We start from the raw sequence: 19,557 nt of genomic DNA, 5'->3' as shown, positions 1-19,557 counted from the left end.
GCTTGTTTTGATGTCCATTCCGTGACCGGCTGCCTTTCCTAATCTCTACTAACTCAAGGTGTTCGACTAAATTCCAGGCGAGCGCTGAGGCATCATCCAGGAGCAAGAATGTGGATCCTGCTCCAACGAACGCATCATCAAAATTGCCAAAGCACAAGAAGAAATTGCAACTAATCTCCAAAGATGATTCCACTCCAACAGACGATCCATGGCCAAGCTCCGGCGTTCACCCCAGCTGGTTCTCTAGCCCAAAACTGATAAGGATTTCGGAGGCAACATCTGCCTCGTCCCCAACAGTGACCACGCCATCATGCATGGGGTCAAGGGAGACAAAGCCCAGTGACTCCGTCACCTGTAGCAATCATGGCGGCCGCAGTGGCACCGCAGCCGAAGCTTCAGAGAGTTCTGGCGCTGCTGCATCGGTCAGGCGGCACACCGGGGTTGATTTCCTCTGGGAGGCCATTCGGCTAGTTAATTCCAAAGGTTATCCCATCAGCTTGAGCCACTTCAAGCTCCTTAAGCGCATCGGCTATGGAGACATTGGCTGTGTTTATCTTGCCGAGCTCAAGGGAACCAACACCATGTTCGCCATGAAAATGATGGACAAAACCTCCCTCGCGAGTAGAAACAAGCTACTCCGGGCGCAAACAGAGAGAGAAATCCTCGGCCTACTCGACCACCCCTTCCTCCCTTCCCTGTATTCCCATTTCGAGACCGAAAGGTTGTCCTGCTTGGTCATGGAGTTCTGCAGCGGTGGCAATCTGCATTCCCTTCGTCAGAAGCAGCCTGATAAGCATTTCACGGAGAAGAACGCACGGTTTGCAGCTTTCTCTGCATCACAATGTTTTGATATGACTCCTCCAAAAATGGCTTATGCGTCTTCTCTTACTGTGTCGAACAGCTTTTACGCTTCGCAAGTGCTGCTCGCGATCGAATACCTGCACATGCTTGGAGTAGTGTACAGGGACTTGAAACCGGAGAACGTTCTCGTCAGGGACGACGGCCACATAATGCTCTCCGACTTCGACTTGTCGCTGCAGTGCTCCTTCAACCCCACGCTCGTCGAGGCCTCATCCGTCCATGGAGGCAGCAGCAGCGTTCGCACCCAGGGAACGCTCGCGAGCGAGACCATGCTGCAGGGCTGCATGCAGCCGACCGCGTTCTTGCCGCGCATCCTCCCCAAGAAGACCAACAAATCCAAACTGGACTTGGGCACGGGGAGCCGTGCTCTCCTGGAACTGATGGCGGAGCCGACGGATGCACGCTCGACGTCGTTCGTCGGCACGCACGAGTATCTGGCACCTGAGATCATCCGAGGTGACGGCCACGGGAGCGCAGTGGACTGGTGGACCTTGGGCATCTTCCTCTACGAGCTCGTGTACGGCACGACCCCATTCAAGGGGTCAGGAAACCGAGCCACGCTCTTCAACATAGTAGGCCAGCCATTGATGTTCCCGGAGGCACCGGCAGTGAGCGTGAGCGCACGAGACCTCATCCGCGGCCTGCTCGAGAAGGAACCAGAGAAGAGGATCGGGTACAGAAGGGGTGCTACCGAGATCAAACAGCACCCCTTCTTCGATGGGGTAAACTGGGCGCTAGTGAGGAGTGCCACACCACCTTACATACCTGAACCAATAGATGTGAGGCGGCTTGCTCACGAGGAAGCGGTGGACAAGGGGAAGAAAGGTGGTGCAAGCGATGATGATTCTTTTCAGGACTTTTGAGGGTTTCTAGTCCACTTTTATTAGCATACGCAATTGTGTTTCTTCTATGACTCTTCATTGCCAATGGTCTTGAATTAGTGTGTGTTTCCAAAGAAGAGAGTTAGAATTAAGATTGTTAAATCTGTCGAGACAGCTTTTGTTTTGTTTTGTGCGTGTTGTAATGATCGTAGCGTTCATATTTCATGTACTCCAGATTGAAGTCGTAATATGTAGTAGTCTGCTATAACTGTGCTTCGGCGAGTTCATAATAGAACATACATGAAAGGATGGTTGACGTTGTTGAGACGAGAGGAATGGCTGAGACGTGGGAGGGAAACAGTATTGTGCGGTGTATGAGTTCATGGGATCCAACTAAGTTGTTGATGTCGTCGTTGTTGGGGTGGTGTCGGTCCGGTTTTAAATCAAATCGAAAGACGAGAGGAATGGCTTGGACCGAAAAGGTACGATAACGAGCTGAAACATGCGGAGTTGATCACAGACCTCATATTTTTGAGTTCTTGATATCATCAGTCCGAAGATTATGATATAACTACTGAACATGTCCATATCAATACGATATTTAAATGAATTGTTTGCTTGCTTGCTTGTTAAATAAATCATATGATATTTTTGTCATCCACAGCAATTACAAATATATGTTTTATTATGAACTCGCTATATTAAATATGAACACTAAATTTTCTAAGTAGGATTCTTACTCAGCTAAGTCGATGCCGCACCGGCCAATGTTTCGCAATAAGTAAAATAAGATAGGAAAAATGTATTGTGTATAATGATTGAGATGGTTGTGTACAACTTAATACCGTTAACCTAACTTGGCCGTGCTCAATGGAAGTGGCCTTAAACGGAATTATGATGTGGTTATAAGGACTAAGACGATCTCAATGCAAACTGAAAGGTAACTTCATGATTATTTCCTAAATAAAAGTCAAAGACATAAATACTTATCATGAATGTTTATTTATAATAGAGGTAAAAAAAAGTGAAATCATTTCGTTTCTTAATTTTATTATTATGTATAGAGGTGGACTAAGATTTTGATTTTTTACGTAGATAATATGATTTTAGTTAATTTCTATTTAGAAAATAATAATTCGTAATTTTTTTATTTTTATTTTTTAAAAAACTCTGCAGATCCATTAATCCATATATAAAATTTTGAAATTTCATTTTCTGTGTATACCATTGTTTTATGGATCCTTTATTGTTAATGTTTCCAAAGCCATTGTCCTCCTCTAGGGACATTGGTGCTCTCTGAAACTTCCTTTGAAGTCAGTCCTTCGGACAAGATGAAGCCCTGTGTGTGTGCGTGTGTGACAGAGAGAGAGAGAGAGAGAGAGAGAGAGAGAGAGAGAGAGACATGAGCATCCAAAAAAAGGCAAGGAGATGGGTGTGTAGCTGCCAAAAGGCGAGGGAATAAAGAGCCCACAGGAAACCCAGAATAGAACACCAACACATGAGAGCAAAGGATTCACATCCCACTATGTATGGCTTTGGTGTCACCTTCGCTCGCCTTTTTGTACTTCTCATCATCCTTCCTAAAGCAAGATATCCTTATTCTGGTCCCCTGGCAATGGTCCGCTTCGGTAACGCTAATCTCTTATTGTATTTACTTGCATCGAACTGTTAACATGCTATTTAGATCGGCGGATCCAAGATGATCTACCGTAACCTATGACTCTAACAAAAAGGTAAGAAAAGAACACAAGATCAGCAGTATCTTTCCTTAGATTGACAAGGTTGAGGTGGATCTCTTCTCTTTCCCTCTCGACCTAACACCTCCTCCCTTAGAACAACTCCTCGTTACGCCGAAAACATAGAGAAGAAGACTATGATAAGGAAGGACGAGAGATCAGAAGCTGTTCAAGCACTGTTATCACCTCCAGTCACCTCGCTACTCTCTCTCCTCTCCGTCTCCTTCCCCTCCTCCATTGCCATCACAGCCTCGTCCTTCTTCTTCTTGTACTCTCCGTACAGGTAGGAACTGAAGGCCCAGAGGCAGAGCACCAGGGCCACCGCCTTGCCGCCGCCGAACTCGTCGCCGAACACCAGGACGCCGCCCAGCACGTTGACGGAGAGTAGCGCCGTCATGCAGATGACGCTGTTCACGGAGGACGTCAGGAACACCATCCCCGCGGTGCCCATGAAGCAGAACTGCCAGCCCACCACCGTGGCCGCCACCACCGTCCAGTACCGGGCGCCGCCGAGGTCCCACGCGCCCTCTTTTCGCCACCCGCCGCTCGCCGCCATCCCCGTCGCAGCTAGCGCCGTCGCGGCCGCCTCCATCAGCAGCTGCACCTCCACCACCATCCGGTACCCGCTCACCCCGCGGTAGACCAGCTGCGTGACCGGGAGGTACACCGCGAAGAGGCCCGCGGCGCCGAGGGTGGCGGCGAAGCCGAGGAAGAAGTGGCCCCGGTCGACGCCGGGGGGGCGGTCACCGGACGAGTTGAGAGCGAGAAGAACGGAGCTGAGGGTCAAAAGCACGACGCAGTTGAGACTGGAGAAGGTCAACGGGTGGCGGACGAGGAGCGCCGAGAGGAGGAGCGTGAAACCGAGCTGCGACGATAGGAGGAGCGAGGAAGTGGAGACGGAGAGGTAGGACACGCCGCAGGAGAAGAGCAGATTGTTGACGCCCAGCAGGAGGCCGAGCAGGAGGGACACATAAACAAGACGACGACTGAAGCCAGAGAAGGGACGAGAGGAGGGAGACGGAGTGAGGTATATGGGGAGGAGGAGGAGCGGGAAGCCGGCAGACTGAACCAGGGTCTCCACCCAACGGTTGGAGCCGCCATGGACGAAGTAGAAGCGGGAGAGCAGGGATGAGGACAGAGAGCCCAGGAAGAGGATCATGTAGTTGGCGGCCAAGAGAAGGGTGTTCGACCTCGACCGCTGGTTCACCGTCTCGGAGACGGCCACAGCAGAGTCGGCCGCATCACCTCCTCCACTTTCGTGGCCGAGTTGGGAGCGACTGCTTCGCTTAGGGGAGAGGATTTCCATGGGGCTGTGGGAGAACGCAGATGAAACAGGAGGGGGAGGGAGGGGCACAAGTTATATATGATGCTTCTGCTAATGCAAGAATCATTATAATAATGCTTTAACTCTGTGTATAAGAATCAGCTTAGCTACGATCACTTTACTACAATACAGAGAAACCTGAAAGAGAATGATTTCGATGCTTTTTTATGTACTACTGTCATGATTTACAAGATTTTGATCCCAACACATGTCCATCTATTCTTTTCCTAAATACATATCGAAATCGTTCCCCTTCAGGTTTTCTTTGTATTGCCACAAAGTGGATGGTGGCCAAGCAGGTTCCTACAGAGAGAGTCGAAAGAAAGATTCTTGGATCAGCAGAAACACAAATCTATGTAGGTGGAGCAGGAGGTGATGGGGGCGAAGGCAGCCCCAGAGGCGGTGAATTGGCGGTCGAGGTCAAACAACCTCCTCTTGGCCACCGACTGCATCATCCTCTTCTTGAGATCTCCATCCTCCTCGCTCTCCCGTCTCTACTTTGCCCATGGCAACTCCAACAATTTGCAGGCTCCCTCCACCTCCTTCTCCAATATATATATATATATATATATATATATATATATCATCTCATTCTATGATTCTATTTCATTTTAATTGGAGGAGAAATAATATATCTTTTGATAATTAAATCAAAATATAAGTAATATAAATGAAAAATTAGATTGATAGTTTAGAACAAAAATCCAAAGGAACCTCAATATTATCCTAAACGTATTCCTTCAGTAAAAGATATTTCGACATCAACAACAACAAAAATCTTTTTATTTATTTTATTCCTTGCTTCCGTTGGTAGGGGATGGGGCCCTTTTAAATCTCTGCGGCGGAACGCTGTGGTGCCATGTGGCACTTGCGCGGTGCATTAATACGAGCGAGTGCGTGCACTCCAAAGGTGCACGACAAGCATCGGATTCAAAAGCGTGCTCGGCGCAGTGCATGCACTTGGTCGGGCGCATGCACGCGCGGACATCGGCAAATTTATGTTTCCCGATGACACCAGCGGGCAACGGCGGCGAGCAGCGGGCGGGTGGCATATAGTAGGAGGCAGCAGCGGCCACGGTGACGGGGTGGTGGTTCCGCTTCGTGCGCACCGCGTGGATGGCGTTCCTAATGTCGCCCGTCGACAGCGGCATCTGCATGACGAAGCTGCTCTCCGCCAACGTGCTGGGCGGCGTCCTGGTGTTTGGCCATGTGTTCGGCGGTGCCGCTAGTGCGCTCTGCCTCTCGCATTATTTAGGAATTATGTTGGAATTCGTATACGAGTGTCCCACGAAGATAATAAAAAAAAATCTAATAATAAGATTTGATTCTTTTATAAGATTTCAGAAAGTTATCTTAAAGAAAAAATTATCTTTAATATAAATTTCATATAAATTCACCGGAGAGAAACCGAGAGGGTCTTCAAAAGACGAAACGAGAAAGAGTAAACGAGGAGTAGCAGGAATGGAGAGGGTTACGTGCAACACAGCTGGTGAGAGGGAGGGGGGGCGGCGGGCGTGACAAACGGAGAGGGTTCATTCGTCGACCTTGGAAGCAGAAGATGGCGCCACGGCAGGGAAGGGTAGGCCTTCCCCACGCCAAAAGCCAAAGCCCAAGAGATGATAATGATGCTCCATGGCAGAGCACTGGTTTTGCAGGGCGGAACGCTGTTTGCTCCTTCCGACGGGAGGGCTCGAACTCACGGGTTTTCAGAGTGCGCACGAATCTCCAAGCACTGGACGGTCGAGATCGTGATTTCGACGCTACCTGGCCAGCTCGGGAACTTGGGACATCGAACGGCCGCGATTGCTCGATCCGCCTTCTGTTCTAGATTAGGGTTTTGGCTATAAAGGGCAAAAGTTGGGGGAAGTCGCGGCCGATTCTTCCGTCTGTTCTTCGGAGTTCTCGCTCGGCGTTTAGGTCTTCCGAGCAATGGTATGCGTTTTGTTCGCTTCGGTTTTTTGGTATTCCTTCTCGACCCCTCTTCAAATTGGATGATGGTAGAGACAGAGAAGCGGGGAATGGCTGGAAATCTATCATCTTTTGTTTGGAGTTCCTTTCGTATTCATTTGATATATCTTTGAGTGTTGAACTGTGATGGATGATTCGATGGACATTGAGATATTGCTGGTCAACGAAATGGTTGGAGATGATCTTTGTTTTCAGATCGTTGATACTCGCGCAAAAGAACTCATTTTGTGACCGATTATAATCTCTGAAAAATTATGTTTTGAAATAGTTTTTGATCCATTGCAAACGTACTGAAAAAGGTGTTTTTATTTTAGTACAGAGTGATTGTGTTTGAGAACTTGTGGGCATAGATTTTGGCGTCACTCCTAGATCAATGCAAGGGATAGCATATATCTCTATGTAATAAGAAGTCTTCTATTGTCCTGTTTATGCACTAGATTTACTAAGTTGAGTCAGTGGACATCAATCTCACTACTACTTCTATGGTGGTGCTCCCGAATGAGCATCGGCTGAGTTGTGATTTGCTACCGTCGGCCATGTATCTTCACTTGATTGAATTTTTCTGATATCTAAGGCTACTTCTTTTCATTTGATTGCAGACGAAGCGCACCAAGAAGGCCGGAATTGTTGGCAAATACGGTATATCCTATATCTCCAAACGTTGGTTATGCTGATGCAAGAACCATTATAAGTTTTAATTTTCTTCTGTTTCTTTTTTTTCTGTGCTTTTCAGGTACCAGGTATGGTGCAAGTTTGAGGAAGCAAATCAAGAAAATGGAGGTTTCTCAGCATGCAAAGTACTTCTGTGAGTTCTGCGGAAAGGTATGATTTCTTTTGCATCGAGTGTTGTTGCTTGCTTGCTAAGTAACCTTGCAAAAATCTCATTCCTTAGTGCTCAGGGTGTTAGCTTGGCAATTAACCTCTCTGCTGGTATTTGCATCTGACTTGATTAGCTGAAATGGCATAATAACTAGAGCGATGCTATTTGCATATTTAGACTGACAATCTTATATGGTGGGTGTTGAGTTCAATCAAACTTTTAGTTGCTCTCTTTCTAATGACATATATGGATGTATGTCAACTTCTCTAGAGTTTGAAATGCGAACAAGCCAATGGACTAAACATTTTGGTGTAACTCAACCTTTTTCTAATTTGATATATATTTGTGTGTGCGTGTGTGTGTGTGTGTGTGTGTGTGTGTTACCTTCTCTAAAGTTTGAAATGTTAATGTGTCGATAGGTTAAACATTTTGGTTTGTCTTTTTTTTTATTTTGATATATATTTCAGTTTTTGTTTCTTGACTAGTCTATTTTTTCTTTTCTTTTTGCCTTTTAGGAGTAATTTCAACACTATCATGTTTTTGTGATTTCATTTTTACTGTCCGAAGAAGGTTATGGATATTATGCTTGTCCCCCTTACTATTATGGTTGTGATTTTTGAAAGTAAATAGGTGACAGATATGTCTCATTTGCCAATATATTGATAATGAATCGTGCCACATTTCTCATTATAATTAAATGACTAATTGTGCTCCTGTGAACAATGTTGAATTACCTGATTGATAATTTCTCAAAATCTTATAACTCTTGGCTTTTTGGTTAAAGTTATTAAATCATTTATTTGTGTCACGACCATAATGGATTTGTTAACTTCATTGAGCCTAAACCACTAGCTCAAATGTGTAAGCTGATATTAATAGCGCTTGGACCACTAGCTCAAAACTTAAATGCATAAGCCGAAGTGAATGTCGTTGTTAACTTTGTATATCTCATGATCCTTAGAAGCCATTCTAAGCCTTAGTTTGCTTTCAATGTGGGACTAAGCCGGAGTGTTGCAATCTCTCTCGCTTAAGGAATTGACGTCCTTGTCAAGCCCCAAAATAGTCCAGAATCAGACTCTGGTATTCTGTGACATGTGAGGCATAGCTTAGTGATGGCTTCACGTCGTGACGTGCCCTTTATTCCTAATCTTTTCCTACTTGGTTCTTTTATCATGTTCTAATGTTGACTCGAATACCAATTGTGATAACCTAACATGATGTGATACTCGATCTTGATTTCGTTGAGCTTGGACCACTGGTCCAAAATGCTTGATGGTAGTACATCTATCACCCATCAGATCCCTTTATAAGTCATTCTAAGTTTTAGTCCACTTTCCACGTGACATTAAATAGTGATGTTACAATATTGCTCACCTATATTGATCATGTAGTTGACCCTAACTAGTTGGGTTACTACACCTTTTATTGTTGTTATCATTATATATTTAGCCATTGTGTTGACACTTTTTTTTTTAATATGATCTATTGTGCTTTTTTTATTAGTAAAACTTATAATATTTTGGGCTTGGTACTGTTGCAGTATGCTGTGAAGAGAAAAGCAGTTGGGATTTGGGGCTGTAAGGATTGCGGCAAGGTCAAGGCAGGCGGTGCTTATACATTGAAGTGAGTCTACTGCTACTCTAGTGTGTCACCTAATTAGATAGATTAGTCTATTTCTTACATTTTCGATACTGCATTGCTTGCAGCACTGCTAGTGCTGTAACTGTGAGGAGCACTATTCGTCGATTGAGAGAACAAACTGAGAGCTGATGATGCAGCTTAAGTTCCAGGACGGGCCTTATCGAATATTATATCCGAAAACTTTGATTATGTGATGTAGGGTAAATGTAGTAGCTTTAAGATTGTTGTTACTGCCAGGAGCTTCCTTGGCTATGGAATTGACATAATTTGCATCTGCAACTACAATTGCCTTTTTCTTGGATGATTAGAAGAGAAGAATCTGGAATCATTTGACTGTTTCTGATATTATTGTTTTGTTTAGTTTGTGTCTGAAACATTTTCTTCATCAGCTCCTGTTCTGTCTGCCCCTCCAGTTGTAGCAGTGTTCGAAGGGGAGGACGATCACCTTGGCAACCCTCGTCGGGCTTCGTCATCACCATCAGGCTCGTCCTCGAGTTGACGATAGTATTGTCACTCTATAATGGTTTTAGCTAGCATTGCCTAGCAATACTCGAGTAATTTTTACGGATGACGTGCGACACTCAAACGAGATATGCATTAGCAAGGGTTAGTTTAGATTTTACACACTCGAACGACATGCACTTGCAATATAGTCCACAAAGGATTTATACAACAAATAAAAAGTGTGGGTAATTTAATATATCATTGCACACAAAAAGGGTAAGATAATTGGGATCCAAAACAATTTGTTTTTTGAAAGGGTTTTGAAAACGGATTGCACACAAAATAGGGTTTCAAAGAGTGTTGCATCCTTTGTCATAACTTATCTCTGCTTTTGTTGAGTCGTCGATTTTGATTTGATCCGTCCACTTGGTTGCAACTCGTCATCGCTAAGTTGGTTCAGCTGGGGAAGTTGGCTGAGTTAGAACACTTATTCTTGAGTCATTCAGATTTGTTAGTTAGCAAGAGAAGAGCTTTCATATTCTGCATTCAAGCCCTTTGTCGGTGTCAACATGTAAAAGCTTGACTATTACATGTTGGTTGGACCTTCACCGTTCATAGAACTTGAAGAGTCCTTGGCTTTCCCCTGCAGCAAAGTTGATCTCTCGCATCTTTCATTTGATGGGACTTTCGATTGGTATAGATCTCTATTGCATAGGTGAGGAGAATTGAGTTCCTCGGAATGGATTCATCCAATTTTCTTACGTTGTACTCCTTGCTTCCAGCTGATTATTTGATTTTACTTGCTTTTCGCCATCACACTTTTGGAGTGCTAGAAGTGTTGCTCGAATCTAACTCAGGTTTCGCCCTTATAGAGTGCTTATGTAATAACTTTGGTCATGCTTATGGGATCCTCCACACCCCATTTGCAATCGAAAATGTGCTCTCCGATGCTTTCTGTGCACAAGTTTGGTCAGTGCTCAAAAGATCCGCCACTATGGTACCTTGCCTCATCTCGTGATGTTTTCTTGCCCAAGTACTTGGGTAGTCGATTTCCTCCTAGACTCGAGGTTGTTGCAATCTTATCTCTACTGATTAGTTGCTTCTGTATACCTTATGACTTAGAAAATATTTTTATTTTAATCTTTTGCCAATCAGACTACAACTTTTTGATGTGGTCACCACCATCCTCTTGTTGTATGGCCATCACAAACTCTAATTTTTTGGTCGTTTGCTTGGTATTAACAATTGCTCGATCAGTCTCACCTCTCGAGAGCACGGGGTTATCCACGAGCGAATATAAACTTTAAAACTATTTGTTGCCCAACAGCTTATTTAAGGGGTTTCAGAGTTTCTCTCACTCCGAAAATGATGCCTAATGTGGATGGTTGATTGGATTTTCGACTCCTTCGTTAAGTTCCAATTGCCATTCCACCTTGTGCCTCTGTGGAGAGAGCTTTGGCAACTGAGATCCTGGCACATCGGCATATTCTTCAAGTGCATCTATCGTGATTGACCCTTGCCCTACATTGAGGCCTTTTGACTCCAGCCATATTATTGTGGGATGAGTTAAGTCTTCCTACCTTAATTCTTTCATCACTTGCATAGCCAAAATTATGTCTTTCAAAGCTTCCTTCAAAAGTACCATCATGCATGGAAAGTCACTATCAATCAGAACTAGAGAATTCAAGAATGGCATAGGTATTTGCTTTTGCCTCTTATAGAAACTCTACCCTAAGAACAACTTGAAAATTGTCTAAGGGAAGTGCCAAGTTGGTACTTCTACTCCAATCTTCTATCTTATTATTAACTCCCTTTGCTAATATAGAGATAGGTTTAGCCTCCGAATTGATTGTCTTCATTCGGCTCTAACTTTTTTGCCATCTTTAATATGAGTCATTTTGTCTCTCGATTTGTTACAAAATTGTGTGTGGCTTGTGTGTCCACTAATACGTGAATCGCCTTCCCTTTCGGCTTGATGTTCATGAACATCAGTAGGTTATCATATGCCTTTGTCTCTTTCGACATTGCCTTAGACTACTCTCTCAAGTGACATTGCAATGCATTCAATAGTTGCATCGCCCCAGTGTAAGATTGTTGTGGTGATCTTTTGTCACTACTCGACTCTGACAAACTTGAGCTTAGAGAGTCAATCTTCTTCTTTGGCCTTTGTTTTGGTTTCTCTCATACTTCACATCATAATGTGTTTAACAAACATATAGCTCCCATGCAAGGTCTTGATGATGATTTGTCACTACTTGAGCTCGATATACTCGAGCCGAATGATTTTGCTTTCGCTCTACCATTCTCTGGTTAGAAAGAAGGTGTAAGGGTATTGAGTATCTCCTTTCACTGCGAGCATTCCAACATCGGATGCTTTCAACCACACAAATGATATCTTGGACTTTGGGATATTGCCTCTATATCTAAGTCCTAGCAAAGCACTTTTCTTCTTTGAGTAATTCCACGTAGAAGCTCTCATAGATCCCTTTTTGATGAGAACTTCTTTTTTTTTTTTTTCATTATAGAGAAATCTATAAGCCGTTTTGTATCGTTGATTGCACTTTCTAGCGCATAGATATTCTGACGATGTAACTCTTGTTTAGCAAACGATTTTAGACCATTGAGGAAGTAGAAAAGTTTATCTTCCTTGAACATATCTTGAATGTCTAATATCAATGAAAATTACTTTACATAGTCTTTGATAGTAGAGGTTTGGCAAAGTTGTTGCAATTTGTGCCATGCAATGATCTCTATGTATTTAGCGTGAACGAAGTTCGCAATTCCTTCTTCAAGGCTTCCTAAGTGTCAATGTTATAATGATCTTGTTGCATTTCTTTCCATTGTGTGTGCCACCACAATTTTGCATCACCGAACAATACCTTGGAATCTTTATATTCAAGTCGGCTTACTCTGAAGTACTACTCCATATTGAAGAGGAAGTCTTCTAACTCTTTGGCATCCTGAGCACCCTCGTAGCTTTAAGGTTCTAGAGCCCTTAATCTCGATGAGAGTGTTGAATCTTGTATTTTGATGATGAAACCACTTGATATGTATTTATGATTTAATCTACGTTTTGAGTGAGCAGGATGCTTCGATCAGGATGAGACAATTAAAGCAGAAAAATCATGTTGTGCCGGAGGAATATGTCAGAAGATTGGATGTCGGGCCGGCAGATCGGTCGACGTATCGACAGAAGACTTCGGGTTGTGAATTCGGGCATCGGGCCAAGAAGAGCGGGTATTGCGCCAAGGATATCGGAGTTGCGGAGTCAACAGACCGATCGGGCAATAGGCTACAAGAAAGGATGATGCACCGAAGAATCGGACGAAGCGTCTGAGGGACCAATGACATGCTGGACAACTTGATTAATTACTTAGGATTAATTATCTCGATCGAAGTTTTATTTTATATGTACAGGATTAACTATGATAGCTTGAAGACATAAAGCAAGTCTATCGGAGTCAAGTTTGGTGGGTGTTCGAAAGTCCGAAGATTCATCGGAGATGCTGTCGGAACCAACCGAGAGGAAATCGGAGACTTGTCGGAGTTTTCGGAAGTCCGCCGAAGAGATCGTCGGAGGTTCGTGGAGATCACCGAGAAGGCTCGGTTGCTCGCTGAACTCGCCACAAGATCGGGAGCCTATTGGGAGTCCGCCGGAAGAAATCCGAGGGTGTATTGGAAGTCCACCGGAAGTTCGCCGAAAAACTCGCCGGAAGGAAACTCAACGTTGCCGGTTAAAAACTTGCATAGAACTATCTTTTAAGCTCGCAGTTTGCATATAATTAGGGTTAAGATTAAGGGTTAATCCTATAATCCGGTTAGCGGCCAATTGGGCCCGAATTCGGACTTGTTTGGGCCAAGTTTGGAGCCCAACCAGTGAGCTGAAATAGTGTAGGCGGTGGCACCGCCAGAATAGGCGGTGGCACCGCCCAGAACCCGAGAGTTGAGCGGTGGCATTGCTGGACTGAGCGGTGGCACCGCCAGTAAATGGTCGATATGACATTGACAAGCGGTGCCACCGCCAGCCTCGGAAACCCAAGAGAATTCAAAATTTGGAGCCCAAATTTGAATCCTCTTGGGGCCTATAAATATCCCTCAATTCTTAACAGAGAAAATAACCTTTTGATGAGTAAGAAATTGGGATAAAGCCTTAGCAAAGTCTTTAGCAAGTCTTATTTTCAATTGCTTGAGTGTTCGCCTCCTTCTTTCTCGTTGAAAATTTGTAAGAGTGTGAAAAACTTGTAAAAGGTTGTAAGAGGGATATTTGTCCTTTCCCTTCAAAGTAATTTGCTAGTGGAAGCTGGGAGCCTCATCGAAGAAGGCTTCATAAGTGGATGTAAGTTATTTTGACCGAACCACTTTAAATTAGTGTATTTCTTGAATGTGTGAGTTCTTACTTTCTTGAAATTGTTATTTACACTACTGCTAGTTTTCGGTTTTTATCTACTCAAGTTACTATCAAAACGAAATCTCCTCATATTTACGAATTCATTTTCAAACTTATGAGTTTTAATCCGCTGCACTAATTCACCCCCCCCCCCCTCTCTTAGTGCCGCTCCAATCCTAACAATTGGTATCAGAGCTACGGTTTTCTACTTTGGTTTAACACCCAAATAGAAATGACTCTTTACAGCTTTCAAGAGGGTCACTCTCTTATTCGTTCTCTCTTTTTCAATGGGACAGACTACACTTATTGGAAAACTCGAATGAGAGTTTTCTTACTATCGTTGAATCTCAAGCTTTGGAATATTATCGAAAATGGATTTCAAAAATCTTCTCTTCCGATGAGCGAATGGGATGAATCGGAGAAGAAAGTTTTTGCTTTAACCGCAAAGTCTATGAATGCTATATATCGTGCACTTAACAAAAATGAATTTAATCGTGTTTCGATTTGTGATTCGGCTTTTGATATTTGAAGAACTCTTGAGGTCACTCATGAAGGCACTAGCCGAGTGAAAGAGTCCAAAATTAACATTCTTATGCACTCTTACAAACTTTTCCGAATGAAACCAAGTGAATCGATTGGAGACATGTACATCCGTTTCACGGATGTCATCAATGGACTCAAAACTCTTAGTAAAAGTTTTTTCTAACTTTGAACTAGTAACTAAAATCTTAAGATCCCTTCCAAAAAGTTGGGATCCAAAAGTTACGGCCATTTAAGAGGCCCAGAACCTTAAGACATTTCCTCTCGAAGAACTAATTGGGTCTTTAATGACCTACGAAATGAACAATGTGACAAAAAGAGAACTTGAGAACAACCTTCCAAAGGACAGGAAGGATTTGGGACATAGAACACATGAAGACCACTCGAGCATAAGCTCAAGTGATGGTGAACAAGAACTACTCATTAAGAAATTTAAAAAATTAAAGAAACAAAAATTTAAGAACAAAAAGAACGGAACTACTTGCTTTGAACGTAAGAAAAAGAACATAAAGTGGGATGAATCGAGCTCCTCCGAAGACGCGGAGAAAATCAAGAAAGACGAGGTGGCAAACTACGTCTTAACGACATTCAACGATGAGGTAATCAAAACCCCCTTAATTTACTTCGAAATTACATGATGCTTTTCATGATGTATTTTCCTTTTTTATTTAGTTTAGAATTAATTTTCTTGAAAATTATATGTTTAATAATTTAATAAAGAAAATGCAAAAATTAGGAATCATGCTTATCATTCTAGTAATTTTGAAAATAATCATGAAAATTACATATTTATGATAAACAAAATGATTTTGATTGAAAATACCTATGAAATCATGCTATATGTGGTTAAGAAGTAATAATGTGTCTCATGTTGATTTCCATTGTTATTTCTTGATTTTGATTAAATAAAATCATATTTGATTTGAAGTAATGCATAATGATATAATGAAAATATTAAATGTTTTGATAACATGATTGACGATTTTATGCATGAGATTTTAAGGTTGTAAACGATGATTATTGTGATTTAGTGATCTTGATGGTTTTCATGACCAAATTCATTTTTTGGTTTTAAATATTGATGCATGTATTTACTTGACATAAATAAAATAAATCACATGAATTGAAACAACTAAAAAGAGAAAAGGTTTCTCTTAGAAAAATTTATTTTTCCTACTTTCTTGATTTTTCCAAAAGGGAGATTAATGAATCTATTTATATCACTTTTATGAATCTCTTGGACCATGAAATTAATTTTGATGATTTAAATTTGAATAAATCTTTATCAAAATCATGATCTTAATTTTTCATGATTTATAACTTGAAATTGCTTATGAATCAAGATCTTATTTTTTTTAACTCCCATGTTTCTTCTTGTCATTTACTAAAGAAGAAAAATTATCCAAATGAATCTTGAATGTTCTTTCGGTATTCATGAATTGAATATAACTTGTGATTTTTTATGAATCATCATTTTGATTTCTCGACATTTGATACATGAGATTTTATTATGAATCAAAATTTCTCATTAATCGATCTCCTATGATTCTACTTGATATTTTCTTAAGAGGAGATTTTCTAAATGAATCATGATTTTTCCTTGTGAGTTCTTGGATTTATTACTTCATTTTCTTTTAAAATACGATCTCTTCTTTGTACTCCTATGATTTTTCTTGATATTTTATTTAAAGAAGATATTTACTATATGAATCATGTCTTTTGGTATTAAAATGATTTTATCTTTCATGACATGATTTCTTTGTATTTATGACTTGCATGACTTTAAATGTTTTGGAATGATACATGCAACACTATGATTTTTTCCTTAGATAAAAATGCATGCAATATCCTGATTTTTCCCTTAGATAAAAATGCATGCAACACTTTGATTTTTTTGAAATAATGTGAAAATCAATAATTATCATTTTATGATAAAATGATGATTTGGAATCATGCATGCAATGATGATTTATACTTTATGATTTGGTATGATGCATGCAATGATGAAATATTCATGAATTTGAAATGATGTATGCAATACTTATGATAATGATGTACATGATGTATTGCATATGATGAGTATCATGAATGCTTTAAATGATGAATGTTTGGTATCATGATCAACATGTTGATAAATGCTTAAAAATTTTATTGTTTGAGTATCATGTATGATATGCTCATTAATGATGATTGATTTATTTTTCGGTGTCATGAATGAAAAATAAGGTTTTTGAAATTATGTATATTTTAATTTGAATATATAATGATATACAAATAAGATTGATACTTACCTTTGTCATAATCTGAAAATTGATATAAGGGTCTTCCCTTCTTTTTGACAATGATAAAGGGGGAGCAAGAATTTCTAACGTGGACATCATGAAAAGAGACAAACTAGCTAGCTTGCATAATTCAAGATGAAAGCAAAAATTACACTTCTCAAAAGAGAAGAAATTGCTATCTTGAATATCACCGATAATTGCTAGCTTGAAATCTCAAGAAAATACAAAAATATGCTATCTTGCCTATCTCAAAATGCTAAACATGCTAAACTTGCACTTTGAAACGAAAGCAAAATTGCAAGCTCAAACATTGTATGAGAAGCAAAAATTTGCTAGCTTGCAACTTGCATACTTCAAGAAACAAGAGTTGCCTTCTTGAACATCTCTAATTTGCTAGCTTGCATGATGTAGAAGTTGCTATCTTAAAAGAAGCAAAAGTGCTATCATGTAGGTTGTAAAACTTGCATATCAAAAATTTGATAGCTTGAATGTTCTAAGCATGATGTAACACTTATTAAATTTTCTAGCTTCAAAACTGCATGATAATAAAACTAGAAATTATGTTTTTCATGCAATGAGTTGAACTTATATAATAAACACTTGATTGTGGTACCTCTCCTTTTTGTTGATGACAAAGGGGGAGAAGTATGTTGATGACATGACATGTTATGCATAAGTTTATGATGACATGTTGCTTGGATTTTTGAATCCAAGAGTTTCTATCAATATGGCATATTGATAGAGGGAGTTTATTTAAACTTCGGGAGTTAAGGTTAACTCCGTCATCAAGTGGTTGTCATCATAAAAAATGGGGAGATTGTTGAATCTCGTATTTTAATGATGAAACCATTTGATGTGTTTATGATTTAATCTATATTTTGAGTGACGTAGGATGCTTCAATCAAGATGAGATAATTAAAGCTGGAAAATCATGTTGTGCCGGAGGAACATGTCAGAAGATTGGATGTCGGGCCGGCAGATCGGTCGACGTATCGACAGAAGACTTCGGGTTGTGAATTCGGGCATCGGGCCAAGAAGAGCGGGTATTGTGCCAAGGATATCGGAGTTGCGGAGTCAACAGACCGATCGGACAATAGGCTACAAGAAAGGATGATGCACCGAAGAATCGGACGAAGCGTCTGAGGGACCAATGACATGCTGGACAACTTGATTAATTGCTTAGGATTAATTATCTCGATCGAAGTTTTATTTTATATGTACAGGATTAACTATGATAGCTTGAAGACATAAAGCAAGTCTATCGGAGTCAAGTTTGGTGGGTGTTCGAAAGTCCGAAGATTCATCGGAGATGCTGCCAGAACCAACCGAGAGGAAATCGGAGACTTGTCGGAGTTTTCGGAAGTCCGCCGAAGAGATCGTCGGAGGTTCGTGGAGATCACCGAGAAGGCTCGGTTGCTCGCTGAACTCGCCACAAGATCAGGAGCCTATTGGGAGTCCGCCGGAAGAAATCCGAGGGTGTATTGGAAGTCCGCCGGAAGTTCGTCGAAAAACTCGCCAGAAGAAAACTCGACATTGCCAGTTAAAAACTTACTTAGGACTATCTTTTAAGCTCGTAGTTTGCATATAATTAGGGTTAGGATTAAGGATTAATCCTATAACCCGGTTAGGGGCCAATTGGGCCCGAATTCAGACTGGTTTGGGCCAAGTTTGGAGCCCAACCAGTGAGCTGAAATAGTGTAGGCGGTGGCACCGCCCAGAACTCAAGAGTTGAGCGGTGGCACCGCTGGACTGAGCGGTGGCACTGCTAGTAAACGGTCGATATGATATTGACAGGCGGTGGCACTGCCACCGTCAGTCGGTGGCACTGCCACCGTCAGTCGGTGGCATCGCTAGCCTCTGAAACCCAAGAGAATTCAAAATTTAGAACCCAAATTTGAATCCTTTTGGGGCCTATAAATACCCTTCAATTCTCAGTAGAGAAGACAACCTTTTGATGAGTAAGAAATTGAGATAAAGTCTTAGCAAAGTCTTTAGCAAGTCTTATTTTCAATTGCTTGATTGTTCACCTCCTTTCTCGTTGAAAATTTGTAAGAGTCTCAACCACTTGTAAAAGGTTGTAAGAGGGGTATTTGTCCTTCTATTTCAAAGTGATTTGCTAGTAGAAGTTGGGAGCCTCATCGAAGAAGGCTTCGCAAGTGGATATAGGTCATTTTGACCGAACCACTTTAAATTATTGTGTTTCTTGAATGTGTGAGTTTTTACTTTCCTGAAATTATTATTTACACTACTGCTAGTTTTAGGTTTTCATCTACTCAAGTTACTATGAAACAAAATCTCCTCGTATTTACGAATTCGTTTTCAAACTTATAAGTTTTAATCCGCTACACTAATTCACCGATCCTAACAAAGAGATGGTCGCCGGATATTCCTCCACTTGCATGTGTAGCTTACATGAGTATTGAAACTTGAGTTGTGAAGTCTCTTGCTTGCCCTTGTAAGTATTGCATAAACCCTCTCGTGTTATCTGTCAACCTTTTGATTCGGAGCTCCAATTGATCCAGTCGAGATTCCAACCCTGTTTGCATGGGCTCTATCACTTCAAAAAGCTCCCCACTTATGTAAATTATGTTAACTTTTGGTTGACAAGGTCAAGTTGCAGCTCCAACTCGACCACTCTTTCATTAGGACTTCTATGTCATTAAGGTCGCCTTTCAACTTTTGCTTATTTTGTGTGGGAGAACTCTTGCACCATGGGAACATCACTACATATGC

General features: G+C 41.5%; 3 protein-coding genes across 3 annotated transcripts; 2 read left to right on the top strand and 1 right to left on the bottom strand.

The window, feature by feature from the left end:
* The first annotated feature begins 36 nt into the window (after nt 1-36).
* On the top strand, nt 37-1,860 carry LOC135606508 (serine/threonine-protein kinase AGC1-5-like). The gene is made up of 2 exons (XM_065097537.1): nt 37-817; nt 902-1,860. Exons 1-2 carry the CDS (start codon nt 315-317, stop codon nt 1,722-1,724), a joined length of 1,326 nt encoding a protein of 441 aa, XP_064953609.1. The 5' UTR covers nt 37-314; the 3' UTR covers nt 1,725-1,860.
* A 1,548-nt stretch (nt 1,861-3,408) lies between these two features.
* Nucleotides 3,409-4,709, bottom strand: LOC103978473 (probable purine permease 4). Its single transcript, XM_009394267.3, has one exon. The coding sequence runs from the start codon at nt 4,575-4,577 to the stop codon at nt 3,588-3,590; it is 990 nt and encodes a 329-aa protein (XP_009392542.2). The 5' UTR covers nt 4,578-4,709; the 3' UTR covers nt 3,409-3,587.
* Nucleotides 4,710-6,558: 1,849 nt separating this feature from the next.
* Nucleotides 6,559-9,516, top strand: LOC103978465 (large ribosomal subunit protein eL43). The gene is made up of 5 exons (XM_009394259.3): nt 6,559-6,674; nt 7,310-7,349; nt 7,444-7,532; nt 9,071-9,153; nt 9,237-9,516. The coding sequence occupies exons 1-5, from the start codon at nt 6,672-6,674 to the stop codon at nt 9,298-9,300; spliced, it is 279 nt and encodes a 92-aa protein (XP_009392534.1). The 5' UTR covers nt 6,559-6,671; the 3' UTR covers nt 9,301-9,516.
* Nucleotides 9,517-19,557: the final 10,041 nt, after the last annotated feature.

Source organism: Musa acuminata, chromosome BXJ2-3 (genome assembly GCF_036884655.1).
Source record: "Musa acuminata AAA Group cultivar baxijiao chromosome BXJ2-3, Cavendish_Baxijiao_AAA, whole genome shotgun sequence".
NCBI lineage: Eukaryota > Viridiplantae > Streptophyta > Magnoliopsida > Zingiberales > Musaceae > Musa > Musa acuminata.
The sequence above is the reverse complement of the archived record's forward strand: the minus strand, read 5'-3'. Positions and strand labels throughout refer to the sequence as shown.